At 39.4% G+C, this 23,509-nt stretch overlaps 1 protein-coding gene across 1 annotated transcript in view; it reads left to right on the top strand.

Moving 5' to 3' along the window:
• Nucleotides 1–23,509, top strand: part of col13a1 (collagen, type XIII, alpha 1) — a 177,355-nt gene that overhangs the window by 95,356 nt on the left and 58,490 nt on the right. The window contains exons 5-13 of the mRNA XM_046071250.1: nucleotides 7,227–7,277; nucleotides 9,032–9,067; nucleotides 10,078–10,104; nucleotides 10,307–10,333; nucleotides 15,581–15,607; nucleotides 15,718–15,744; nucleotides 16,296–16,322; nucleotides 20,102–20,143; nucleotides 23,066–23,158. Coding sequence (XP_045927206.1) covers nucleotides 10,331–10,333; nucleotides 15,581–15,607; nucleotides 15,718–15,744; nucleotides 16,296–16,322; nucleotides 20,102–20,143; nucleotides 23,066–23,158 — 219 coding nt within the window. The 5' untranslated portion in view covers nucleotides 7,227–7,277; nucleotides 9,032–9,067; nucleotides 10,078–10,104; nucleotides 10,307–10,330. The remainder of the gene's footprint in view (nucleotides 1–7,226; nucleotides 7,278–9,031; nucleotides 9,068–10,077; nucleotides 10,105–10,306; nucleotides 10,334–15,580; nucleotides 15,608–15,717; nucleotides 15,745–16,295; nucleotides 16,323–20,101; nucleotides 20,144–23,065; nucleotides 23,159–23,509) is intronic.

The following is a 23,509-nucleotide window of genomic DNA, read 5'->3' on the forward strand; positions in this document are numbered from 1 at the left end:
TCCAAAGACTCAAAGCATTTAATTAAGTTTAATTAAATCTTTAGTTACCTGATTACGTTTGCCTCTATTTGAGTAGTTATGTTAACTGTTGTTGCTATCTGTTGTTGATATTAGTGCTGAAAAGAAAGTTACTTGTGCAGTGTTTTTATTTTCAGCAAGACACTCCTTCATCTAATGTAATCCAAGCTTTCCTCATGTAACCTGAGCTTCCCCAAGTGGACGAAATAAGTATTACATGTCCTCGTCGGAAATGCCGTTAAATGTATAAATATCCTGACCAATAATGTGACAATTGTTTCCTGTTACCAAATGCCTAGAACAGTACAACCGTTCGACCATTGAGGTTCGATTGTAGAAAATATTTGATTATAATATGTGCAAATAGATTTCTTTTCTTTAAACATTAAGTTTAGAAAGGCAGTCCCTTGGGAAACCTGAGACGCCCCCTGGGGAACCCCGCCCCAGGCAACAAAAGAGCGACACGCGACCTCTCGCTCTCTTCTCTTCGCTGTTGGCTCTCTTCCGCTCTGCTCGGCCCTCTGGATGCTTTGGCACCCGCGTGGCGTGCCTCGCCAGGCAACACCCAGACTCGGCCAGCGAGACAGGTCTTTTGTTCGCCTGAAGCTACACACCTGAAGTGCTGCGACATCGATCTGCCTTCAGTTTGTTTTATTTTCTTTATTTCTTTTGTTTGTTAAAGTTATCAGTCCGTTAAGTTACACTGGACTAATTCAGGAACGACCAAGTTCCATTTTAAGCCTTTTTCGTCGAGCCAACTTCACCGAGCCAGCTACAACGAAGGAAACCTGAAAACAGCCGAATTGGCAGACGGAGGAGGCGTTTTCAATCAGACACGGAAAACCCCGGAGAATCCCTAGCAAAAAGCCAGGATCGGGCAGCTAGCGTGGGACCCGTGCAACAGGCCAAAAGCAGGCTGTCGACAAGCAGTAAGACTTAACACACGTTCTGTGATCAGATGTCCATTTTAACTCCTAAATTATAGCTTTAGTTTACTTTCACTAGCTCTTCTATGCCGTATGAGTCAAATGCTTCCCACAATCGAACCTCCAGGCTCATTGTTCAGCAAATGTTTATGTTCCCTGTATCCAACCATCTTTTTATCACCTTAGTTAGAGAATAAATTCACCGTAATATAATCAAGAGCTGTGTGTGTTGCCTATTTCTAGTTCCTGCCAAGAGAATTGACCCTTTAGAAATGAGAGTGACTGACTGATTTAAGATAACTGAGCGATTATTAACTAACTGATCACTAGTAATAATTGTATAATTATTCAAAACTACCTAGAGGTCCGGAGACTCTAGGATTATAACAACTCCGGTGGTGCCCTGAAACAAGGAATAAATTTAGATTTTATGAATCTTAAAAATTCATAATTGGGTATCAATTCTCATAAATTTATTAAATTGCATGACTAAAATTTAGGTCTGCTACACCATTTTAATGAAATAGTATGGTTAATAATACTAGTATATACATAGTGTATATTTCAATTAAATTATTATATAGTCTAATATGAAAGAAAAATATTAATGCTCCGTGATGTCTGTAATCTTGAGTGGGCTTGTTCCCGGTAAACGTTTTGTTCTTTGCAGTCAGTGCACTCCTATAAATAAAAGCTGTAGTTGTTTTTTAAGGAAAATTTCAACTAGCGTATTTGAAGAACTATTGCCCAACAGATACAGATACATAACACATTAAAACAGGATTTTTTTTATGGCCGCTTGCCATAATGCAAACACATTTTTTACATCTCCTTACACCATAGCTCCAACTGCCCCAAATTTTCTCTGGACCATTATTGGCCTTAGCATATATAAAATTGTATAAAGCTTGTTGATAGCTCCTTTCGTTTTCAAGATATTGACCAATAAACATGTAAAGGGTGTGGCTCAGGACATAAATAGACAAGAATCCGCAAGCGTTGGTCCAATCATCACAAAACTCACAGAATATGTCCACATGATTGCCAGAAACATACCCAGAAAGTTTCATCGAAATTGACAGCTAGGGGGCGCTATAAATGCAAACAAACTGCAGGGGATAAAACGCAAAACAGGCTAGAAAATGCATATTGTTTGTTCAATCAACACAAAACTTGCAGGATATTTGTACATAAGCTCCTCACACATACCCTGAAAGTCTCATTGAAATTGACCCCTAGGAGGCGCTATAAATGCATAATAATTGGATGTGGAATGAAACAAATCAAGCTATAGATCAGAAAATGCTTGTCCAATCGTTACAAAACTTGCAGAATGTGTTTCATAACAATATTGAACCATATGTGTGAAATTTTTTTGATGGTGATAATGCAAAAAAAGGTATGAACCCGCGAATCGCCGCTTGCGGCTATATTTTTGAATTGTGATTCTAACTTTGCCTTGTTACCATGACCTCTTACAACTAAGTTACTCCTATGTGTCTAGAGTGTGTCTGTAGAACTTCACTTTTCTAATAAACCAAGGAAACAGTCTCAGATGACATGAACTCTCCTTTTCCATCGTTACCTGAGTGATACATCTGCCATAAAACCAAGAGTGAGAAAACAAATAGTTAGGTAGGTCAGTAGCTTTATTTTGTCCAAATACAACAGGTTATGGAGTGAAATTGAGTTTGTAACTCCTTTCTGCTACATAGCAGACAACACTTTAATTAATACAATACATTAATTAAGAACCGATTATAAAAATGATAAGCGGAAATAAACTATAATCAGTTGAGCAGTGCTGAGGATGAATTTGAGTTTAGTCTGATAGCTTGGGGGAAAAAGCTGCTCAGCTCTGGTGGTGTGGCAGCAGAAACTTCTATATCTCTCCCCAGTAGGCAGCAGGGTGAACAGGCTGTGGCTGGGTGGGTACTGTCCTTTAGTATCCTTTGGGCTCTGCATAGTCACCTCACCTCAGAGATATTATAGATGCTTGGGAGATGGGTTCCAATGAGCCTTCTGAGCAGTTTTAGTCACCCACTGCAGAGCCATCTGGTCCTGGCCGTGCACATCCCATGTTAGTGATGTTTCCATTCAGGATGCTTTCTATTGCTCCTCTGTAAAAACTGACAAGAACTTGGCAGAGGAATTTTGCCTTCTTAAGCTTCCTCAAGAAATACATGCGTTTCTGAGCTTTCTTCACCAGCATGGAGATGTGAAATGACCATGTCAGGTCCACCTCAGCTCAGCTGAGCAGTAGGTTGTTCTCTATGCACCACTATAGAATGGATTGGTGCCCACCAATCCAAACTTTACAGCTGACCCTTTGTTGAGGAGATCAAAGCGAGCATAAAAGGTGTTAAGTTCATCTGGTAATGTGGCCTCACACATGATGCTGATGTCTCTGCTTCGCCTCCTTGATCCCAGCTTTCAGTCTTGCTCTGGCAGTACTGGAAGCTTCTTTATCACACGACTGAAAAGCAGCTTTTTTGGCTCTAGATAGAGCCCCCACCTCTCCATTCATTCAGGCCTTCTGATTGGGGAGTGATGCATATTCCCCAAGCTTAATGTGGCTTTCCTGGGTGGCAGCCTCTCTGAACACAAGCCAATCTGTGCTCCCAAAATCAGTCCTGTTGAGCTGCTGTAGATTAATCTGTCCACACTTTAATTGTCTTTGACCCTTTTAATCAGCTGGGTGTAAGTGGGCTGAAGAAACAGAAAAATATGGTCTGATAGACCCAAATGGGGACAGGGGAGGGCTTTGTAGCTGCCAGGAATATTGGCGTAGATGTGGTCCAGTGTGTTTGTTCGTCTGGTGGGGACATGCTGGTGGAATTTAGGTTATACTGTTCTGAGATGTGTTTTTTTTGTCTTTGATGGATGACTGGGACTATCAGCTATGTCCTATCAATAGGGTTTCCCTTTAGGGGGAGAGAAGCTAATAAGGGAAAGTGCTGGAAAGCTGAGTAACGCCATCTGGCCTCGGTGGTTTGTGGGATTTTGCAGGGACGGTCGGAAGGGCTGCACAGACCACCGCTGTCACAGTGCATATCAACAAGTGTGGCAAATCCAGAGCCCAGAGGCAAGTTATTAAATAGAAGTCTACAATACAAGATCAAGTTTGTCTGGGATGAACATGATAGTCAATTTGAACACTTGAGGCCTAATCATCAGAGCATTAAAAACAGCAAAATATAAGCAAAATTCCATACTTAAATCAAATACAGTAAAGATGGAATTGCTGCAATCAGAGATTTCACTCGCAGGGGCAAAGTAAATCCATGCAAATCTTTGGTTGAACTTTGACGCATGAATTCATGCTGCTGATCAATAGAAAATTGTCTGAGAGTCCAAAACAGTGGAAGACTATTAGATATGTCAAACTCCTTTTAAATAACCTGGCTCTGCTAGAATGCAGGCTGCTAGAGATACAGTACATCTCTTGAATAAACTCCTAAAGGGTGCTCCAGCAGTTTAGTAATGTACTTTCATAAAGTTTGGGAAGTTTTTAGAGATAGACTAAAGAACAATGGTTAAAACAGATGTTGCCGAGGTTAAGATACATTTCCCAAAATGCAATTTCTAGGATCTATTGTTAGACTTCATGTGCCTGGCATATACCTCCTTCTTTCAAACTCCATAACCTCCAGTTTGTAACGCAGGCTCATAAATTTGCAGTCTCTAAACCTAAGCTGAGATAACATCACTATGATGTCATCACTGTGATGAATTGGTTACCGTGTGGAAAAAGATTTGACAATGTGAGGTCGCGGTATCACAGTCACTTATTGAACTCAAAATGGCTGACTTCCAGTTAGGTTTAGGTTATAGCTCCAGATGGCTTTTATTTTAAATTTCATAACCTAGGTTTAACATATGGCAGGAGCTGTGTCTTTGAAATTTTGTAGGGGGCGCTATTGAGTCACACACATGTCCAAAGTTTAAAACATGTAATTTCCTGTTGCCTGTAGGTGGTGCTATAATTATGACTGAATATTGGCATATAGATGTTTTCAGGTGATAATTATCAAACATGTAAAGTTTAAGGCAGATTTGACTATGTACAGTCCATTTACATGCTACTTCATTTTTCATGGCAAAACATCAACTCTGATGCCAGGCACTACAGTTTGATGAATCCTTAAAAGCTTTGTATTTAAGCATTGCAAGCATCTTTAGATGACACTGTCCACATCTCAAGTCGATCTGATAATGTACGGAGCCTGTAATGGGCAAAAAAACCAATATTCAATTCAAAACAATTCAAAAATAATCCTAGCAACAACAATAGGTTCCTTGTACTTCACGCCAGGGACTGTTGGTGCCCTGGCACTTGCTCGTGCTTGTGTCCTTAGTATCTTGGAGAGCCATTGTGACATAGTATCTGTAGCATGTTCCCAGTTAGCTAGCCTGTATTTCACAAGAATGCACAGATAACTTCACTGTGGGAATATCTAGTGTGACCTGAGCTTTACATTTCTGTCCACCCCGGTTAAGTGAGAGGAGGTAAATATGTGTTGGAATTAGATACATTCTATTGTATGACGAACAAATGCTAGTGGATGGATTTGCTACAGGTGCTGGTCATATAATTAGAATATCATCAAAAAGTTGATTTATTTCAGTAATTCCATTCAAAAAGTGAAACTTGGATATTATATTCATTCATTACACACAGACTGATATATTTCAAATGTTTATTTCATTTAATTTTGATGATTAAAACTGACAACTAATGAAAATCCCAAATTCAGTATCTCCGAAAATTAGAATATTACTTAAGACCAATACAAAAAAAGGATTTTTAGAAATGTTGGCCAACTGAACAGTATGAACATGAAAAGTATGCGCATTTTAAGCCCTCAATACTTAGTTGGGGCTCCTTTTGCCTGAATTACTGCAGCAATGCGGCGTGGCATGGAGTCCATCAGTCTGTGGCACTGCTCAGGTTTTATGAGAGCCCAGGTTGCTCTGATAGTGGCCTTCAGCTCTTCTACATTGTTGGGTCTGGCGTATCGCATCTTCCTCTTCACAATACCCCATAGATTTTCTATAGGGTTAAGGACAGGCGAGTTTGCAGGCCAATTAAGAACAGGGATACCATGGTCCTTAAACCAGGTACTGGTAGCTTTGGCACTGTGTGCAGGTGCCAAGTCCTGTTGGAAAATGAAATCTGCATCTCTATAAAGTTGGTCAGCAGCAAGAAGCATGAAGTGTTCTAAAACTTCTTGGTAGACGGCTGCGTTGACCTTAGACCTCAGAAAACACAGTGGACCAACACCAGCAGATGACATGGCACCTCAAACCATCACTGACTGTGGAAACTTTACACTGGACTTCAAGCAACGTGGATTCTGTACCTCTCCTCTCTTCCTCCAGACTCTGGGACCTTGATTTCCAAAGGAAATGCAAAATTTACTTTCATCAGAGAACATAACTGGACCACTCAGCAGCAGTCCAGTCCTTTTTGTCTTTAGCCCAGGCAAGACGCTTCTGACACTGTGTAGTGTTCAAGAGTGGCTTGACACAAGGAATGCGACAGCTGAAACCCATGTCTTGCATATGTCTGTGCGTGGTGGTTCTTGAAGCACTGACTCCAGCTGCAGTCCACTCTTTGTGAATCTCCCCCACATTTTTGAATGGGTTTTGTTTCACAATCCTCTCCAGGGTGCGGTTATCCCTATTGCTTGTACACTTTTTTCTACCACATTGTTTCCTTCCCTTCACCTCTCTATTAATGTGCTTTGGACACAGAGCTCTGTGAACAGCCAGCCTCTTTAGCAATGACCTTTTGTGTCTTGCCCTCCTTGTGCAAGGTGTCAATGGTCGTCTTATGGACAGCTGTCAAGTCAGCAGTCTTCCCCATGATTGTGTAGCCTACAGAACTACACCGAGAGACCATTTAAAGGCCTTTGCAGGTGTTTTGAGTTAATTAGCTGATTAGAGTGTGGCACCAGGTGTCTTCAATATTGAAGATACTGAGATCATTAGTTGTCAGTTATAATCATCAAAATTAAAAGGAATGAACACTTAAAATATATCAGTCTGTGTGGAATGAATGTATACATTATACAAGTTTCACTTTTTGAATGGAATTACTGAAATAAATTAAATTTTTGATGATATTCTAATTTTATGACCAGCACCTGTATTGCCTCCAGATGTATGCATCAATATGGTGAAATTCTCTAATAATAATCTGTAGAGGTGACTGGGAATGCAAGTGGAACCCCCCATTTTATCATTTTGTTATTTTCCTGTCTTTCTATCTGTGTATAGGGAGCACCAGGCGAGCCAGGTCTGTCTATCATTGGACCAAGAGGACCTCCTGTAAGTGTCTTCACCTTTCCCTACAAGCTTTTTTATTAGCTACCACTTACTGGACCTCTGCTTTGCACATCAGGTTCATAGACACCAACAGACCATTCAGTTCTGTTGATAAACTAGAATTGTTCCAGGCTTGTGGGGGTGCTAGGCTTAGGTTTATGCTAGCCCAGCCAAACCGCCTTTAATCAAGACTGGGTGAATGCACCACAAATGATAGAATAATACTACATAATTACAGACTGTGTGGAAACAGCAGCAGTGTTCAAGAGGGTTGGAAATGTGATTTGGCCATAAATGGCATCATTAGTCATGCTTGTTTTATCAGGAAGCAAATCGCGAAACTTCATCCCGGTCCAACTTGGGGTCAGTGATAGTTCCTGACACAAGGTCTTAATTGATCATCTTGTTGTTACCTAAATTTTTGGGAAGCCAAATAAGTTTAGTGTTTCTTTTTTCCCTTACTTTTTAGTTCCCAGGTGGACAATGTGGCCTCATAAGTTGCATGCCAACTTAAGTGGAGTACACATCTGTTTTTCAAATTGATAGTTATTGCTATCTATACCTGTGTATGCCCACAGTAATAGGCATTTCTGATGAATAACAGGCTGAAGAGGAAGCTCCGCGCAGTACAGTCAGTTAGTAAGGCATATAAGAAGCATGTGAGACTGACATGACAGTTTAGGCAAACTGAGTGCCTTGAAATGCATTTCCATTCCAATTTAAATTGAGTGTGAAAGGTGATTCCTGAATATGGAGCTTTCAATCACATCTCATGGTCTTTATCAGTGGATGGATCTTTTCCTCTTTTCTGAGGACTTTTGCCACTCCCATCCGTGTTGGCTTAAAAGCTGAGCATGAAAAAGAATGCTTGAAATAGTATTTTGCCAAAACAAACTTACTTCAAGGCGCCTACTTACTTTTTCAAGAACTTCCAACTGCATCTCACAATCTTCATCAGCGCTTTTAGCACTTTTAGGACTTCTTTTCATGATTGTGTTCATTCTTGATCTTCGAAATTATGGTTTGACAAAAAGAAATTCATTCAACTCCCGAGTGTGGCGAAAAAAAGTCATCGCCCACTCACTACCTTTCTTCTCAAGACTATGAGAAGCTCTAATTTCACCTTTGACCTTGGTGTAAGATATTTTTCATATAATTATACAATTTTGTATGACAATGAATGAAGGCATTTTTTCAAAAAGGCTGAACATCCTTTGGGACAGAAACCATTCAAAGCTCCCTGTAACTATCTCTCCTTCCAGACAATCTGTTTCATTAGTCGCGTTCACAATTTCCTTGCATTTGTCTTTCCTTACATCTTTATTTTCCCTTCGCTCCTTTTTCCAGGGATATTAAATGTCTTGTACCAGTCCGAGAAGCAGGGTGGAAAATCTCTAAGAGGCCACCATCAAAGTTGGCTAGCTAATTATTATTAACATGAATACAGTGAGCTCATTCACCTTCTATACCTAGTTGCACATCATTATTAGATTAAAAGCCTTTGTTCTTTTCTTTTCAGTGTTCCATGTCAGCATCTAATTTTCTCCTGTACAGAGAGAACGCATTAACCCGTACTGAATGTATTCCCCAGAGGGCTCAGTATCACTCCTTGAATCAAAATCAACTTCAGTATTCACTTATATCTTTGCGCAGTAGAGGGATTCGGGGAGAGAACTGTATCTTCTTTCCTCACCTGCTTCCAGATTTTTACTGTATGTCAGACTTTCAGAACTGATTGTTTGTCTGTTTCTCTTTAGGGACAACCTGGAACAAGAGGATTTCCAGGCTTTCCAGTAAGTCATAACCATATTGCCTGATCATGTAAATGATGCTTTGATGATTTGTGTAAAGCTGAAACTGTCCTACTTTACTTATTTTGCTTTAATGAGCAAAAGTCATGTTCGGTCTCCTAATTTCAACTTGACAAATGTTGTCAGCTTGGTCCGTGGCCCTACGACTCAAACTAAGATGCTCTGCGTAGCCCTAGCAATAATAAATATGCAATGTCTGGTTAGACTTTCAAAATATAACAGTGAAACAGTCACAGTTTGGTATGTTTAGGCACCAAATCTTGGTTACGTTTAGGAAAATATCATGGTTTGGGATAAAATAAGTGCGTTAGTTAGTAGTAGTTAGTAAGAACGGGTTAGTAATTACACTACACAAAATAAAAATGAGGAACGAGAAAGGAACAAAACATAACCTAACTGCTAATTAATAATAAGTTAACTAGTTATTAATAACTTCTGAATGTATAGTGACAGCTGAGTGTTAGTTAATTGAGAAGTGAGTTCTAGACAGTATGCTAATGAATGGTCATCTATATGGTTATCTATAAATACGCATTGATTGATTACCTTCTTAATGAACTGTTCCTGATTAAGCTGCCAAATGACGCACAACCAATGACTAAGAATTTTTTATTACATACTTAGTAATAAGTTATTAAAACTGAAAATAATTCATTTAAAATGAATTTGTATCTCTTCAAGTTAAGTGGTGCATCCTACTAAATTGTTATTAGAATTTTTTTATTTTATGACATAGATTCTGCTTCACCATTTTTTTACTTGCTAAACATGATCAAGATGGTTATCTGTATCAAGATGTACACACTAGCTAAATGACAAAAACAAAGAGAGGTATTAAAGTATTTAAATGTGTTTAGTCAGTATTTGCAGCCAGCCCGTTTTCCAATTGATGCTGTAATGGGGCCAGCTCTTTGTACAGACTTTTGTGATGTAATGGCTGATCTCAATATGTGCTCAAACTATCAAAATCTCCTTCTCTTATTTTATCCTAGGGTCCAATTGGATTGGATGGCAAGCATGTGAGTTTCCCCAATTTCCTGTCAAAAAGTGAAATAACTAAGTAATTGAGTGCTTCTTCAGTGCACTCATTGTAATACGATAAGTGTCATTGCTGTTAGGGTGGGGTTAAACATGATATGGAGATTTCTAAGACGTGTTTTGCAAGGAAATCAAGTGGAGGTGACTGTTAAGATTGATTCCATTATTTTAATGTTCACACAGGGACAGAACGGACCGAAGGGAGACATGGTAAGCATTCCTAACATTTTTCATAAACATCCTTGCGCTATAAATAATACTATTAACCAGTCTTGGACACACTCTGGGCACCCACAAGCTAAAGGGATTGTTAAATAATTGTGTTAAACCTTGTTTTGCTGTTAATGTCTGTTACCCACAGAATGACAGCAGAGGGGAGTCAATATTGACTACGGCATGCTAACCTCGACAACCCAGCTTGATTCTAAAGTTAACATTCTAACGTTGACAGCATTGTGTAGGACAGATTTGTGCAGCGGTGTTCATGAGAGAGGGAGTGAGCATATATGCGTTGCGCGCAGCATTGCAATCAAATACAATTTTAAATAGGCCTAGTAAAAAAAATAAAAAATAATAATTTTGTTGCGGTCAGCGTTAATATTATGGCGGCCCGCCACAAACAAGTCAAACTATTGGAAACACTGCACTTCAGCTGCTGTTTATTTTGTACTCAGAAAGTTAGAATGAAAACAGAATGTGGCTTGATTTATGCAACACAGTAATGGGCTAACATTGGGTTGTATGTAGTATGGTCAAGACAGATGGGAGCTGTTAGCCGCACTCTGGCTTTCAGTCCTTGTTACTACTGAAATGGGCCCTAAAGTATTTTACACTGTGCTTACTGTGCCTCAAACATTAACATTCCATATTCTCAAATTATTTAATTCTTGTTTAACCATACAGTGTAATGAGTATCATGTGCAGGTACAGCAGGACTAGGTTTTTGAAATCATCCATTTCAGTGTTGTTTATAAGTAAGTTCATAAGAGTTCCAGCTTCCACATGCTATATAAGTTTATCTTCAATGTTCAGTTTTAATGCAGGTTGTAGTGTCTAATTCATATCCTGTAAGGTAGAAAAAGATGGTATGGAAATTAGGGCTGCACGATTGATGTAATCGTGCGATTACATAACCGCAACCGGCTGCAGTCTGCTCTTTATCCACACTCACACCAGGCTCTTGCACAGGCAAGAGAAAGTACTTTTTTCTGGGGCTCTATTGAAAAAAAAATTAATACAGGGGAGACTGGGTATGGTTGTTAGATCTAAGGATGTACAAAACTTTTCTTTAATTAAGTACATTTTAGTGGTGTTAATTAAGTGTACTGTTAAGTAAGCTTGTCCTGGTAGACAAATCTACACACACACACACACACACACACACACGTGTGCGCGCGCGCAAGTTAATAAGACATAGTCTGTTACAGAGAGAGAGAAACATAGTTCTTTTATTTCACTATACCTGTTTTTGAAGCATATCATCTGGTGTGGCATCCATTGTAGCCTTTTTTGTCTTATTGATACAACTTACCCCAGCATGTTTTACAATCAACCCTATTGGGGTAGGTTGTAAGGAAGGCCCACCATGTATTTGATGTGAACTCATTAGGTCTGCGATCGACTTGTAGAGGATTGAATTGGTACATTTATTGTAAACAAATGTGAGAACTTTGTATTAAAGTTTGACAATTCAGAGAGTTATAGTTGCTGAAGTAAACAGTGTTACAAACCATACCTGGTCTCCCCTACAGTATATTTATTCCTGTTTTCGCACAGCTTCCCTCTCAAACAAATATATTTATTGGGGGGTATAGTATATGTCTCGCTAACATTCATGACTCATGAGCTGAGCTAATGTAATAAGTTAGCAGAAGTTTAGCTAAGGCAATATCTCATGGCCATACAAACTAATGTACTGTACTACAGGTGAACACAGTAACATTTGTGTCTAATAACATCATCACAGTCGCCACATTGATATGCAAATTAGGCGTTAACCAATTAAAATTTAACGAGTCACTGCAGGTAAATAGGATAACAAAATAGCTAAAGCATATCACAACAGAACTTATCCAATTAATGACTTACATCAAGAGTATTTTCCTCTGAAATGTTCTATGTAAATATACAGATTAGCTTGTTTTGGTTAATTATAAATCTATAGATGCAAACAGACAGAGGGTAAAACCAACATCATCTAAAAGGTGTATTCGTGGAAGTTTTTTTTCCATTAGAGTAATAGAAGACATGGAAGCAAAACAGACCAAAGTCTCAAAATTGATCACTAAAAAAAAGTGTCCTGCCTTAAACAGTAACTTCATAGTTTTGATGGTAGGCTCCTCATCTTAAAACTATCCATTCTGTTAGTTTGTTGTATGCTGATAGATATTTACAGTCAGCCCTCCCTCAAATGTGAAGTGTGTGTGTGCGGTAAGTGTAATATAGTAATAGCAACAGTAATAACGTATTTGATCACAGAGGTGGAAAGTAACAAATTACATTTTTGAGTATTTTTTTTTGTGTACTTCTACTTTTTAAGTCGTTTTTATAAACTGTAATTTTACTCTTACTTAAGTATGTTTTCTTTGAAGTATTGTGCTTGTACATTTTAAATCACAGCCGTTACTGAGTAAAAACAAATTCACGTTTGCGAATGGCTCAAAGACAGGACTGACTGTGATTCAGTTTGATGCGGAGTCCCCAGCTGCAGAACCACCAGGGCCGACCCGTGGCACTGAATCCTGCGGCCAGCGCTGCGCAAATTGCTTCCTATCTGAAAGGGACATCTCCTAGGGCGCAAAATGTCAGGGAGCTACATCCTGCGCCACAAGTGGTTTTCGACTCAGCGCAAATCAACTCCACCCAGCTGATGTGACACCGGCGATTTTAATCATGCACAGTGAGTCCAGACAGTAAGGACAGTTTTGCAATATAAACATCTTAACGCTGTGTTCACACTGAAAGCAAAGTTAATATTCGCCTCGCTTTACTCACGCGTGTTTGACCGCTGGACATTTTGAGTGTTCACACACACGATGCGATAAGCGAATAAACCAGCGAATACTACAGCTATATGAACCCAAAGTAAACCTTTTGCTGTGATTTAATTGCAATAAACACGGGTAAACGGCAGTAGTGTTTTTGGTTGGTTTTGGTTTCACGTGCAGCATGCTGTCCCAAACTGTGTTGGTCTAAAGGGGATAGGCTATATACCAGCGGATCAATAACGTAATGCACAGCAGGGTCGAGGCAAGGTAGAATTAAATACATTATGAATGTGCAGAAAGTTTTGAACGTGAGCAGAAAACCTGCTGAAGTCCAGGAGTTTATATCTGAATTAAAATTATTTATCATTGACGTGAAAAGGTCCCACATAGGCCTATTAAAAGAGGTTATTTCCCCAAACGGTGACTCAAAAAAGAAGAGAAGGCAAAGCATGTGTACTGACTAAATTGACTTGACTAGCAGGGATTTTATTAAATTAGAAAAGTTGATCTACAGGAGAAAACAAAAAGCAATAGTATTCAGAATGCCTGAATTCTATTAAATTTTTAGGTTTTGACATACTGCCCGAATATTGTGTTTCGCTTTACATAGATGGAGATGAAATATATACTGGTGCAATGCTAAAAATTTCAAATCTCGCCTAGGGCTCCAACACTGTCATGGCCAGCCCTGAGTAGCACATGGATCATGCGTAAAACAGGAGCATCGGGATTCATCCAGCCAGAGAGAATCACCGACCGTCCGCAGCGAGAGGGAGTGGACAGAGCCAGGGAGAGGAGGACTTTCGGTGATCGCTCCCTCTGGCTGGATGAAGACTGACACTCCTCATTTTATGCATGATCCATGATGATACGGAAGATTTAGAGCTCCCCCATAGTTGCACCCTGCTTGTACCACAGGTAGTTGGTAAAAGAAGTTTTCATAGTTTAGTTAGAGGCTTTGCTCAAATTAGCCAAAAAGACCGGTGCATGACATCGTTAATATTGCTTGGCACTAGTAACCTGCTGGTAACTACTTAATTATGCTTAGGTCTATGTTAATAAAAAAATATTTAAACAAATGCCTATGAAGTCACACTAAAATTACCACCTGTTTGAATGTAGCCTAAATAGGGATATGACTTTATATATAGTCTAGTGTTTCCCATTTTCCATAACATTGTTTTGTGCCATTGCTTTAGCAAAGGATCTGGCAAACAAAATAATATCTGGCTTTGTGCCCTCTTCAAATCGCAGTGCAGAAATAAAATAAATAATAATAAATAAAATAATATATTAAATCAGTATAAATAAGCTTTACAATGTTGAACAACATGATTATTGAATAGTTATACTTAACATTAACAAATTAGAGACCAATGTAGAGTCTTTTTCTTGCACAAGGACTAAAAAAATAAATACAACCAACAGAAATGAAACTGCTATGACTGGTTTTACTATTCAACTAGTGGTAAAATAGTATGAAATTATAATGAATATATTATTGTTATACTAACAGTATGCTATGTGACAGTCATACTCTTTATTTAATGTTATAATATTATACAAATACACTCACATATAATGGTTCCTCCTCTAGGTTGTGGATAGAGTCTCTGCAGTGGACCGTTGTAGATTTAGACAGTGCCAGAATGCCAGTGTGCCAATATTTGCTCCTTCTAGCCACCTCCTATGTAGAGCAACACACTCCCCTTGTTCTGTTTTACATCTGTTTTACTAGTTATTGTTATAAATATTGTTTATCATTGGACTCTGTTCAAGTTGAGAAATACACATTTCAAAATGTGAGTATTTTGTGCATTTCCTTGATAATTAAGCAATTAGACTCATAGTACCATTTGTTCCATTATAATCCAATCACAATTGTAAATCGCAATATGACTTTTTCTCCAAATCGTGCAGCCCTGATGGAAATCAGGGTGATGGATGGGCTTGTAACATTTGTGATATTAATGCAGTGGACTTCTCCCACCAGTTTGGATAATACTCTGGAATAATTTCCAGCTTCATTACAGATTTACAGGATGAAAGACCTCTGTTTGTCTTAAATTATGTTACGTTATAGGTTATTTCAGTGTTGTCCAGCTGAGGTTGATGCTGTGGCTTTTATTTTGAAGCTCCAGTGAACTCCATGCCAGTAAAAATTACAAAATGGGGATCCATACTGTTGAAATAATGTTTAATGTTCATTAATCAACCACTAATGAACTCCTGTTTCTTAGTCTCCATTCTGATGAATGTCAGGAAAAGGGCTTTGAGGGGTTGTCTGGTGAATGTATTCAACAACAACTTGAATAAACTCCTGCAACAGCTAATTCATCAGTTTGTTTGACACCTTGACACCATTTTGCTCATGTTAATTGGAGGAATCTGTGTTCAGTAATGTTGAATGTTTTATATAGCCTCACATTAATACCTAAATCACAAAGCTGACTGTGTTGCTGTCTTTCAGGGTCAGCGTGGTCCTAGAGGACTTCCAGTAAGTTTCTGATCTCTGACATCAGTCGTTAAATAATAACCTGCTAAACTTTTAAGCCAACTGCTTAACCACTCACTTCTCTCATTTACCTGTGTTCTTTTGCTTTCAAGGGGGAACCTGGACCCAAAGGGGAGAAGGTGAGACATTTGCAGTAGTTTGACAATTTGGTCAGTGAGTAACACATTGTTTAGTTTCCAGCAGTGGTTTAAGAAGTATCCGAATGCTTGACTTAAAGGACTGTTAAAAGGTACTCAGCAAATTAGAATTGCACTTATACCATACAAACCATAAGGTTAGTTTTAAAATCAGCAAAGGTTGAGAAATCCTGACTTTTAGTCCCTAATATGGGTCAAACTCCAAAACACTGGATTCTACATTTTTCATAATACAGCATGATAGTTTCTTTTTACCCCCCTTGCCAGTTTGTCACACAGTCTTTTTGACATACATTTGTAGTCTCCTAGTCCAAGATAAAATAACCCTAATTACATCACTATGACATCATCAGGATGTTTTCTCAGACTTGGCAAAGCTCTTCAAGCCCAGCACAGAACACATTAAACTATGTTCACGGGCTGAACTGCATCCCCCATGACAAATAAACTAGTGTAATTGTGTAAATATATGTGAAAACCTGTACTATTTGGTATTCTTATTTTCTGTTTGAACTTTTTTCTATTCTCCCCAGGGCATATGTGGAGACTTCACACACCGGGTAAGAAAACATTATTGTGACATTCTTTCTCATTACTGTTTCACAAAAAGCTACTGCTTGATCATCAGTGTCTATGCTAAAATGCAGAAAGTATTTGAATCTACCTGTTGTATTGCAATATAAATGTTATGGTAAATGGAATGCACGTAGATGGTTCTTTTCTACCTTAGCGGACAAAGCACTTTACGGTTTCGCCTCTTATTCTGCCATTTACTCATACACCAATGGCAGTGGAGCTGCGATGCTAGGTGCTGGCCAGCCCATAGAGAGCAACTCTGAGTTCAGTATCTCGCTGAAGGACACTTCAACACATGGACAGAAGGAGCCTGGGATCAATCCGCAAACCCTGGGATTAATGGATAACCTGCTCTACCTTTTGACACAAAGTGAAACTGTATTGTTGTCTATACCACAGCGTATAACATTCTGTGTACTTGTACTGTGATATCTCACAGGTCCACATGTCAAGTCATTTTTGTCAACAGAACAGAATAGAACAGAATAGAAAAGTGAAGATGGAAGAGGAGAAACTACTGCAGAAGCTGGACAGACAAATGGCGGCTAGCATAATGAGTTCTGCAATTCTTTGACCCGTCGTCTCTGGGGTTTGGCTAATTGAGAGAAAACAAGGCAATTACCAGCAGCCTGCTGGAGCACACAGTTGGATGTGATAAGAGCCTGTGTGTGGGGGTGCCAAGAATAAGAGTCTCCTGTGTAAAGGAGGGGTTTTCAGATTGCTAAGTTAATTTCCAGCATAATTCTCTTTCAGTTTTTAAACTGCTCCTGCTAAGATGATTCAATTGTTTTGGTGTAATAAACGTTTTCTACCTTGTTTAAAAGCCCCTACGATGTACAATGCATGCTGAAATGGTTTTTGAGTTGTTGTGCATTATGTTGCGATATACATCTCTGGACAGTAAATGCTTCAGGCAGGATACATTTCAGAATTGGAAGTTCAGAGGAACAAAGACCCAGAAATGATTCTGGGTTTGATATTTGTAGTCTGCAAGAAAGCAGCAGTCTGTATAGGAGGTCTATTCCCAGTGTCTGCTCACACCTCAGGCCTTAGTCCTTCAGTGACACCCATGGGTGTTGGGGTGGGGGGTGGGGGGGTTATTGTAGGTGGAGGTAAAATGTTCCATGATTCCGAGAGTTTGCCTCTCAGGACAAGGCCAGCAAGATCAGAAGATATTTCTTGTGTGTATTTCAGCAGCAGTTTAACATGAAGGGGTGGTGATGGCGCAGTGGGTAAGACACATGCCTTTGATGTGTGGCTGCCTTGCGCTCCAGTCAGGCTGTGATGTTGAAGGTTTGTGGGTGCCTCCAAACCCCCCTGATAGATAACCCTCAGCAGGGGTGTCACCAAGTCATGCTGCAAAGAGAGCCAGTGCCCTAGAGCCAGAAAAAATATATCTTTAAAAAGTAGATGAAAGGAATGTCACATAATATGCAGTTAGTATAACATGGAATTGTTACTGAATAAGGGTTCATTGTACATACTACCAAAAGATGATGCCAATATTAAAATTAAATCAATACATTGAAATAAATATAGATAAAGTTCCAAAACTAAAACTTACTGAGATCCATGGACTCACCAGAGGCCAGCTGAGTCTGGCTCTGAATACTGGACACTGCACTTGTCAATGTGGACAACATCTGACAATGCATTATCAAAGTGGTACACTCATCAGCGGAGGTAGCATGGGTGCATGGGGGCGGCGAACCCAGGGCCCACACTGGTAGGGGGCCCATTACCTGAACTACGGAGTTAAGCTCAGCTGATTATAGTGGACACGAACAAACAGCAACGATATATGACAATACACAGTAGTGGGAGAAACAGCCCCTTCACTCATGGTTTCAATGGTAAACCACCACAAGAATGACAATTACCAACAAACACACTAGATTCTAAGGAGACACGTTTTAATAAACATAAATCATAAAGTCACATTTGTATTTCAAACAAATGGCACCCTTATTAGCACATTTTAACTCCCTTCACCCTCATGCATCATGGGAATTCTGAAGGAGGGGCGTAGGCTGCGTGTGCGCAGCGTTTTTTTTACGGCGTCAGCTTCCACTGGAAGCCTCTTAGTGTTTCAGCAGCGAAGTGTGCAGACTGCCCCATGTTAATGACTTGTTTTTAATTGTCCTTTTTGTGCTTCTACTACATTCTTCAAAGCTCTCTTTAGGTCGCTTTCATTTCTCGTCTTGACGGTTATATCTAGCAACTACTACTAAATGTAACTACCGCAGGGAGCATTTCAGAATAAGAGCGTTTTGCCTGCCGGACTTTGCTGACATGTTTAGATTTAGTTGATTTGGTGATTATTGTTTACCTTTTGTGCTTCTACTATGATTAAGTAGGCTACGTAGTAAAAATGTTTCTTTTTTGTCTGATTTAACTGTGTTTATTGTTGATGTACGATCGGAAGTCTGTAACGGTATTTTATTTTGGAAATTGACCGTTTCTCTGCCGTTTCTGTGTCTGACTTCCTGCCCGGTTCATCTTTGCTGTGCTGCTTGACGCTGGGAAGCTTCCTGGACGCACTCAGTCTATGGACGCACTGCAGCGCTTCTGGTGTAAGAAAAAACATTTAGTAGAATGGCTGCTCCGGCAGCAGCGAAGCAGACAGACTCTGTGGATTTTCGGAGTGAGTCTGGTGTCATGTAAACTTATATGTTAATATGTCTTTGTAGCAAGTGGGCCCAATGATGAAGCTCCGCCCCCACTGTGCTGAATGTCTAGCTCCGCCCCTGGGTACACTTACTTATTTTGAAACATAGAATGTATAAGCACATTTGAAATTGATCGTATTCACTCTGTAAGAGTTCAACATCAAAATTTGCCACAATTTGCAGCATCGCTACGGCAACACTGGTTCATGTATGCTAAAAGGCTTTGCAATTTAGCATCGCAAAGGTCTTCAGCTTGCACTGCCCAAATTTGAAGAAAGTTAATTCTCTAGGAAGAGTTTGTTAAAGTACGGAGCTTGTAAATTGCAAATTATTTCATATTTAATTCAAAATGGCTGGCTTTCTGTTGGGTTTGGGGTAAGAGGCTTACTTTTTAAGGTTAAGTGTGTTTTAGTGACATTGCTCACAACATCCAAAAAACAGTGCACAGTGAGTGTACAAGTACACATTTTAATTTAATTAGTACACAAAAGATTTTTTTTCAAATATGAAAATAACAATTAGATATTTAAATTTTATCATACATAGCTTTAACACAATTGCAAAATAACATTTGTATTAAATTTAATGAAATGATTTCACTTTAATATTGGCAGCCCTTTATTTCTATACATTTAAATCTGTTTCCAGTTGTGGTGGAATTGGTGAAATGGCGAGGGTCAAAGCAGCACACTTTTATTACATTTATACCCCTACATAAATTTACTTATAATATGCTGCATATATTTCCATAGTACTGAAAAGTACTTTTGTTATTTGGGGTTTCATTTGCTCTACCTTACTCTACTAAAATAAATTGACTTCAAAAGAAGTACATCCCAATATTGACATAAGCTAGAAATATGTATGTTAAAGAAGTAAATAGTAGTTAATACTTCTTTTGGGTTTTAGGTTTTGGGAGAAGGTAGTCTTTGTTTTAAAGGTTGCTGCATTATAACAAATTGTGGAAATAATTACACTATGTAAAAGGTTGGGAATTTGCATGCAGCTAGTTCTACTTGTTTTACAGTCTGTTGAGAACTACTTGTACAGCCCTCTCCTAAACGTGTTAATGGTCATGCTGGTCATCTCAACAGAAGCGGCGTATTGTACAGCCCTGTGGTGGACAGTTGGCCACAGTAAGTCTGGATGTGCATTCTATCTGTACTGCTGTACTCTCTTTGTGGCAAGACTGGGGCCCACCTCTGCTCCACTGCAATCTAAGGGCCTGGCTTTCTGTTAATGGGGACATTGATGCATGCAAATCCACAATAGGGGATGCTTGATACTTTACAACCAACAGACTCTGACAATATCTAAAAAATTTGAATGATTTCACAGTCTTCACTTTTGAAATACAGGAGCATCACAGTACACTGACCATCCCCTATGTCCCTCCTGGCCCGTAGTTTGCTGTGCTGGTGCCTCTTTTGTCTTTCCTTTCTTCAACCTTGTTTTTGTTTTTCTCTCATTTGCCATCCCATTTCCTTGCTTTTCACTCTCATGTTCTGTTTCTCTTTTTCCTCCATATCCCTTCCCTCTTCTTCCCTGGTCTTTTCTGGTTCTGCCCCATTTCCTTTCTCTGTCCTCCTGGCGACCTTTGCCCTGTGACCTTTTTGCACTGCTGTGCCTTGTGACTGCCCAGATGTTGCCCATCACCGTGCGCAACATGCCCTCAATAAGTCCTCTAATCCTAAAACGCCTCAAGGTACAATTCTCTCTGCCCCCTACTCTTCTCTGCCTGCAGTGTGGATGCCAACTGCCACCATCCATTGCTAAAACCTCCCCAGCCCTCCTCTGCCATCATGCTGTAATTAACCAACCTTTGGCTACTGTTTCTGATTATTATGTTTTATTTAAAGCATTTTTTAAATCTTAGATTAAAGAAATGATGGTAGTTAAAATTTTTCATTGTGGAGTTAAAACTGTATGTTAGCCAATGAAAAGATACATATTCACATACATGCAAAGTAGATTCTACAATTAGTGTTTACTTCACTTAACAATCAACTGATATATCACCAAGATGAATGACAAGTCAAAAAAGTCTAACTGGACCCTCTCTACCTATTTTGAATTCCACACCTCCAAGTTTGCTGTAGTGGCCATGTGCAGATATAGAAGAAATACAGAACAAAAAAAAGTTGACAGTGAATATTTAACACAATATTTGTTGCGTATGTGTATGATGTATGTATGTATATAGGTGAACAGTGTGACAAATCTAAAATGGAAAACATTATTTATGCAGAATTACCTTTTTGCTAAACTTATTTTGCTAATTCAAAATCCACATTATTGCTATTCAAGATTGATATTGATGGTTCTCTGAAACCCAGGTTTAAATCCAATACAATTCTTTTAAAATATTTCTTTCAATAATATCTACACAACTACGGCATGTTTAACCTTGGGGTAAGATTGTGGTTATAGGACATAAACTATGGTTAAGATTATACAACTAAAACACTTCATCACATCAGCTGATCACACATCACCATATATCTTGACTAATTCAAAGAGACATGTGAAGATACTACATCACAGTGTGCTGCCCTGTGGGTCACGTGGCACTCTGGCACAGGTTGGCCTAGTTGGCATGTGCTCTGTCTTATTTATCCCAGGTGTACAGTCTACTCTGTGCCATGACACAATACCTTGTTTTGAGAGCACTAGTTGCTGTCATAGATTGAAAACACAAGCTAGACTAACATACTGTACACAGTTCATATTGCCTCTCTGTGATAAATCAGAAATCAGCTGATCAGTGTTGACTATCTGATAGAACAGGATTTCCATCATGATATAAATAAAACCATGACTGATTTATGTTTTCTGGAATCATAAATGTGGTCAAACTGTGAAGAACATTTTATTATCAGCTATTGGCAGCTGCAGTCTACCCATAACAGTGTGTGTATAACCCCTGCGAAGAAGCCTAACATGTCCAGAGACATAAATCATATCTACATTATCTCAGAATAGAAGCTTAGCATTGCTCGCTGGTCCTGAGCTACTGTACATGTGTGGTCTCCCACAGTAACACAGTAATTGCTGAGTGACTTAAATAAGGCAAGCACTTTGTGTTAGGAACTTCTGTAAGTCGGACCACATCTGCCAATAAATTATGTTACATCATACAATCATGCATCTCAAACTTTTTGCCCTCTAAATTTCCTTTATTTGATTTTGTTTAGTACTGTGTGTGCTTTTGGTTTGAGATAACCCAGATCTCTGTCTGGCAGTGGGTAGTCATCACAATAATCACACATATATTTCAAAGGAGCTGCAAGAAGCATCAACATGCAATACATCAATTAATTTCAAATATAAACAATAACAATGTATGCAGTTACAAATCCAGGAACATTAGCCTTCATTTTGTGTGGCTTGTCAAAACGTTCAAACTCTATAAACTAAAAACTTAGTTTAGTAACTCTATAAACTTACTAAACTAAACTATAACTAAGCATCGCTTATTTCCCAGTGCCTTGCTCTTCCAACAAGGGTAGTCACTGAGAAGATTATAACATCATCTTTAAAATATATAAACTGAACTTACTAGCTTTCTCTGGCCCTTTTCAACTCCAGTGGCCTTTGTCAGCTAATGGAACTTTCACCAGTGTCATCATGTGACCTAAGTAACCAACTTTGGTGACATAACAGGAAATCATAACCCCTGTCTCTGTTCAAGGATAGACCGGCATCGGATGTGAATGTCCAGCTGATATGGTCTGTTACTGGTGCTGGTAAGGTTGGCCCTCAGGGGTATGACCAGGGGGCGGGGGGCTCTGGGTACTTTGACCCCATTTAAAGAGAAGGGCTCAAAGTCAGAAGATGGCCAGAGAAAGCTTTAGAATAGTTTACCTCAAAATAAATAAGGTCAAGAATGAATCTTCATGCTCAAGTATTAAACCTGCTTGCCTTGCTCCCCAGATAACCTTCCTCTCTGCAACCCTCTGTGGTATTTATTTGCTGTATAGTGTGAAGTTGTTGTGTTGGCATGGCTGGTGTAGCGAGGCATGCTCCAGCATGGCAGGTTGTAACTCAAGGTCTCTCAGCAGGGCGAGCCTGGCATGCAGGGACCCCCAGGACCTCCAGGGCCTCCCGGACCCCCAGGGACCCCAGGCCTGAATGGAGCCAGTGGCCCACCAGTGAGTCCCAGTCTGAGATCACCCAGAAATTAAAATTCTACTTTTACACCTGTTAATTAGCCACCTTAAAAATAATTTCAACGTTTGCACGAAACAGCATTCACTGATGTTCAATCAGAATTCAGTTCAATTCAATTTTATTTATATAGCACCAAATCACAACAGTTATCTCTGAGCGCTTTTCATAAAAGAGCAGGTCTAGACTGTACTCTGTGATGATATTTACAGAAGCCCAACAATTCCCACCAAGAGCAGCACTGGGCGACAGAGGCAAGGAAAAACTTCCTTTTAAGAGGCAGAAACCTCGAGCAGAACCATGGCTCAGGGTGGGCGGCCATCTGCCTCGACCGG

Source organism: Micropterus dolomieu, linkage group LG15, assembly GCF_021292245.1.
Source record: "Micropterus dolomieu isolate WLL.071019.BEF.003 ecotype Adirondacks linkage group LG15, ASM2129224v1, whole genome shotgun sequence".
Lineage (NCBI taxonomy): Eukaryota > Metazoa > Chordata > Actinopteri > Centrarchiformes > Centrarchidae > Micropterus > Micropterus dolomieu.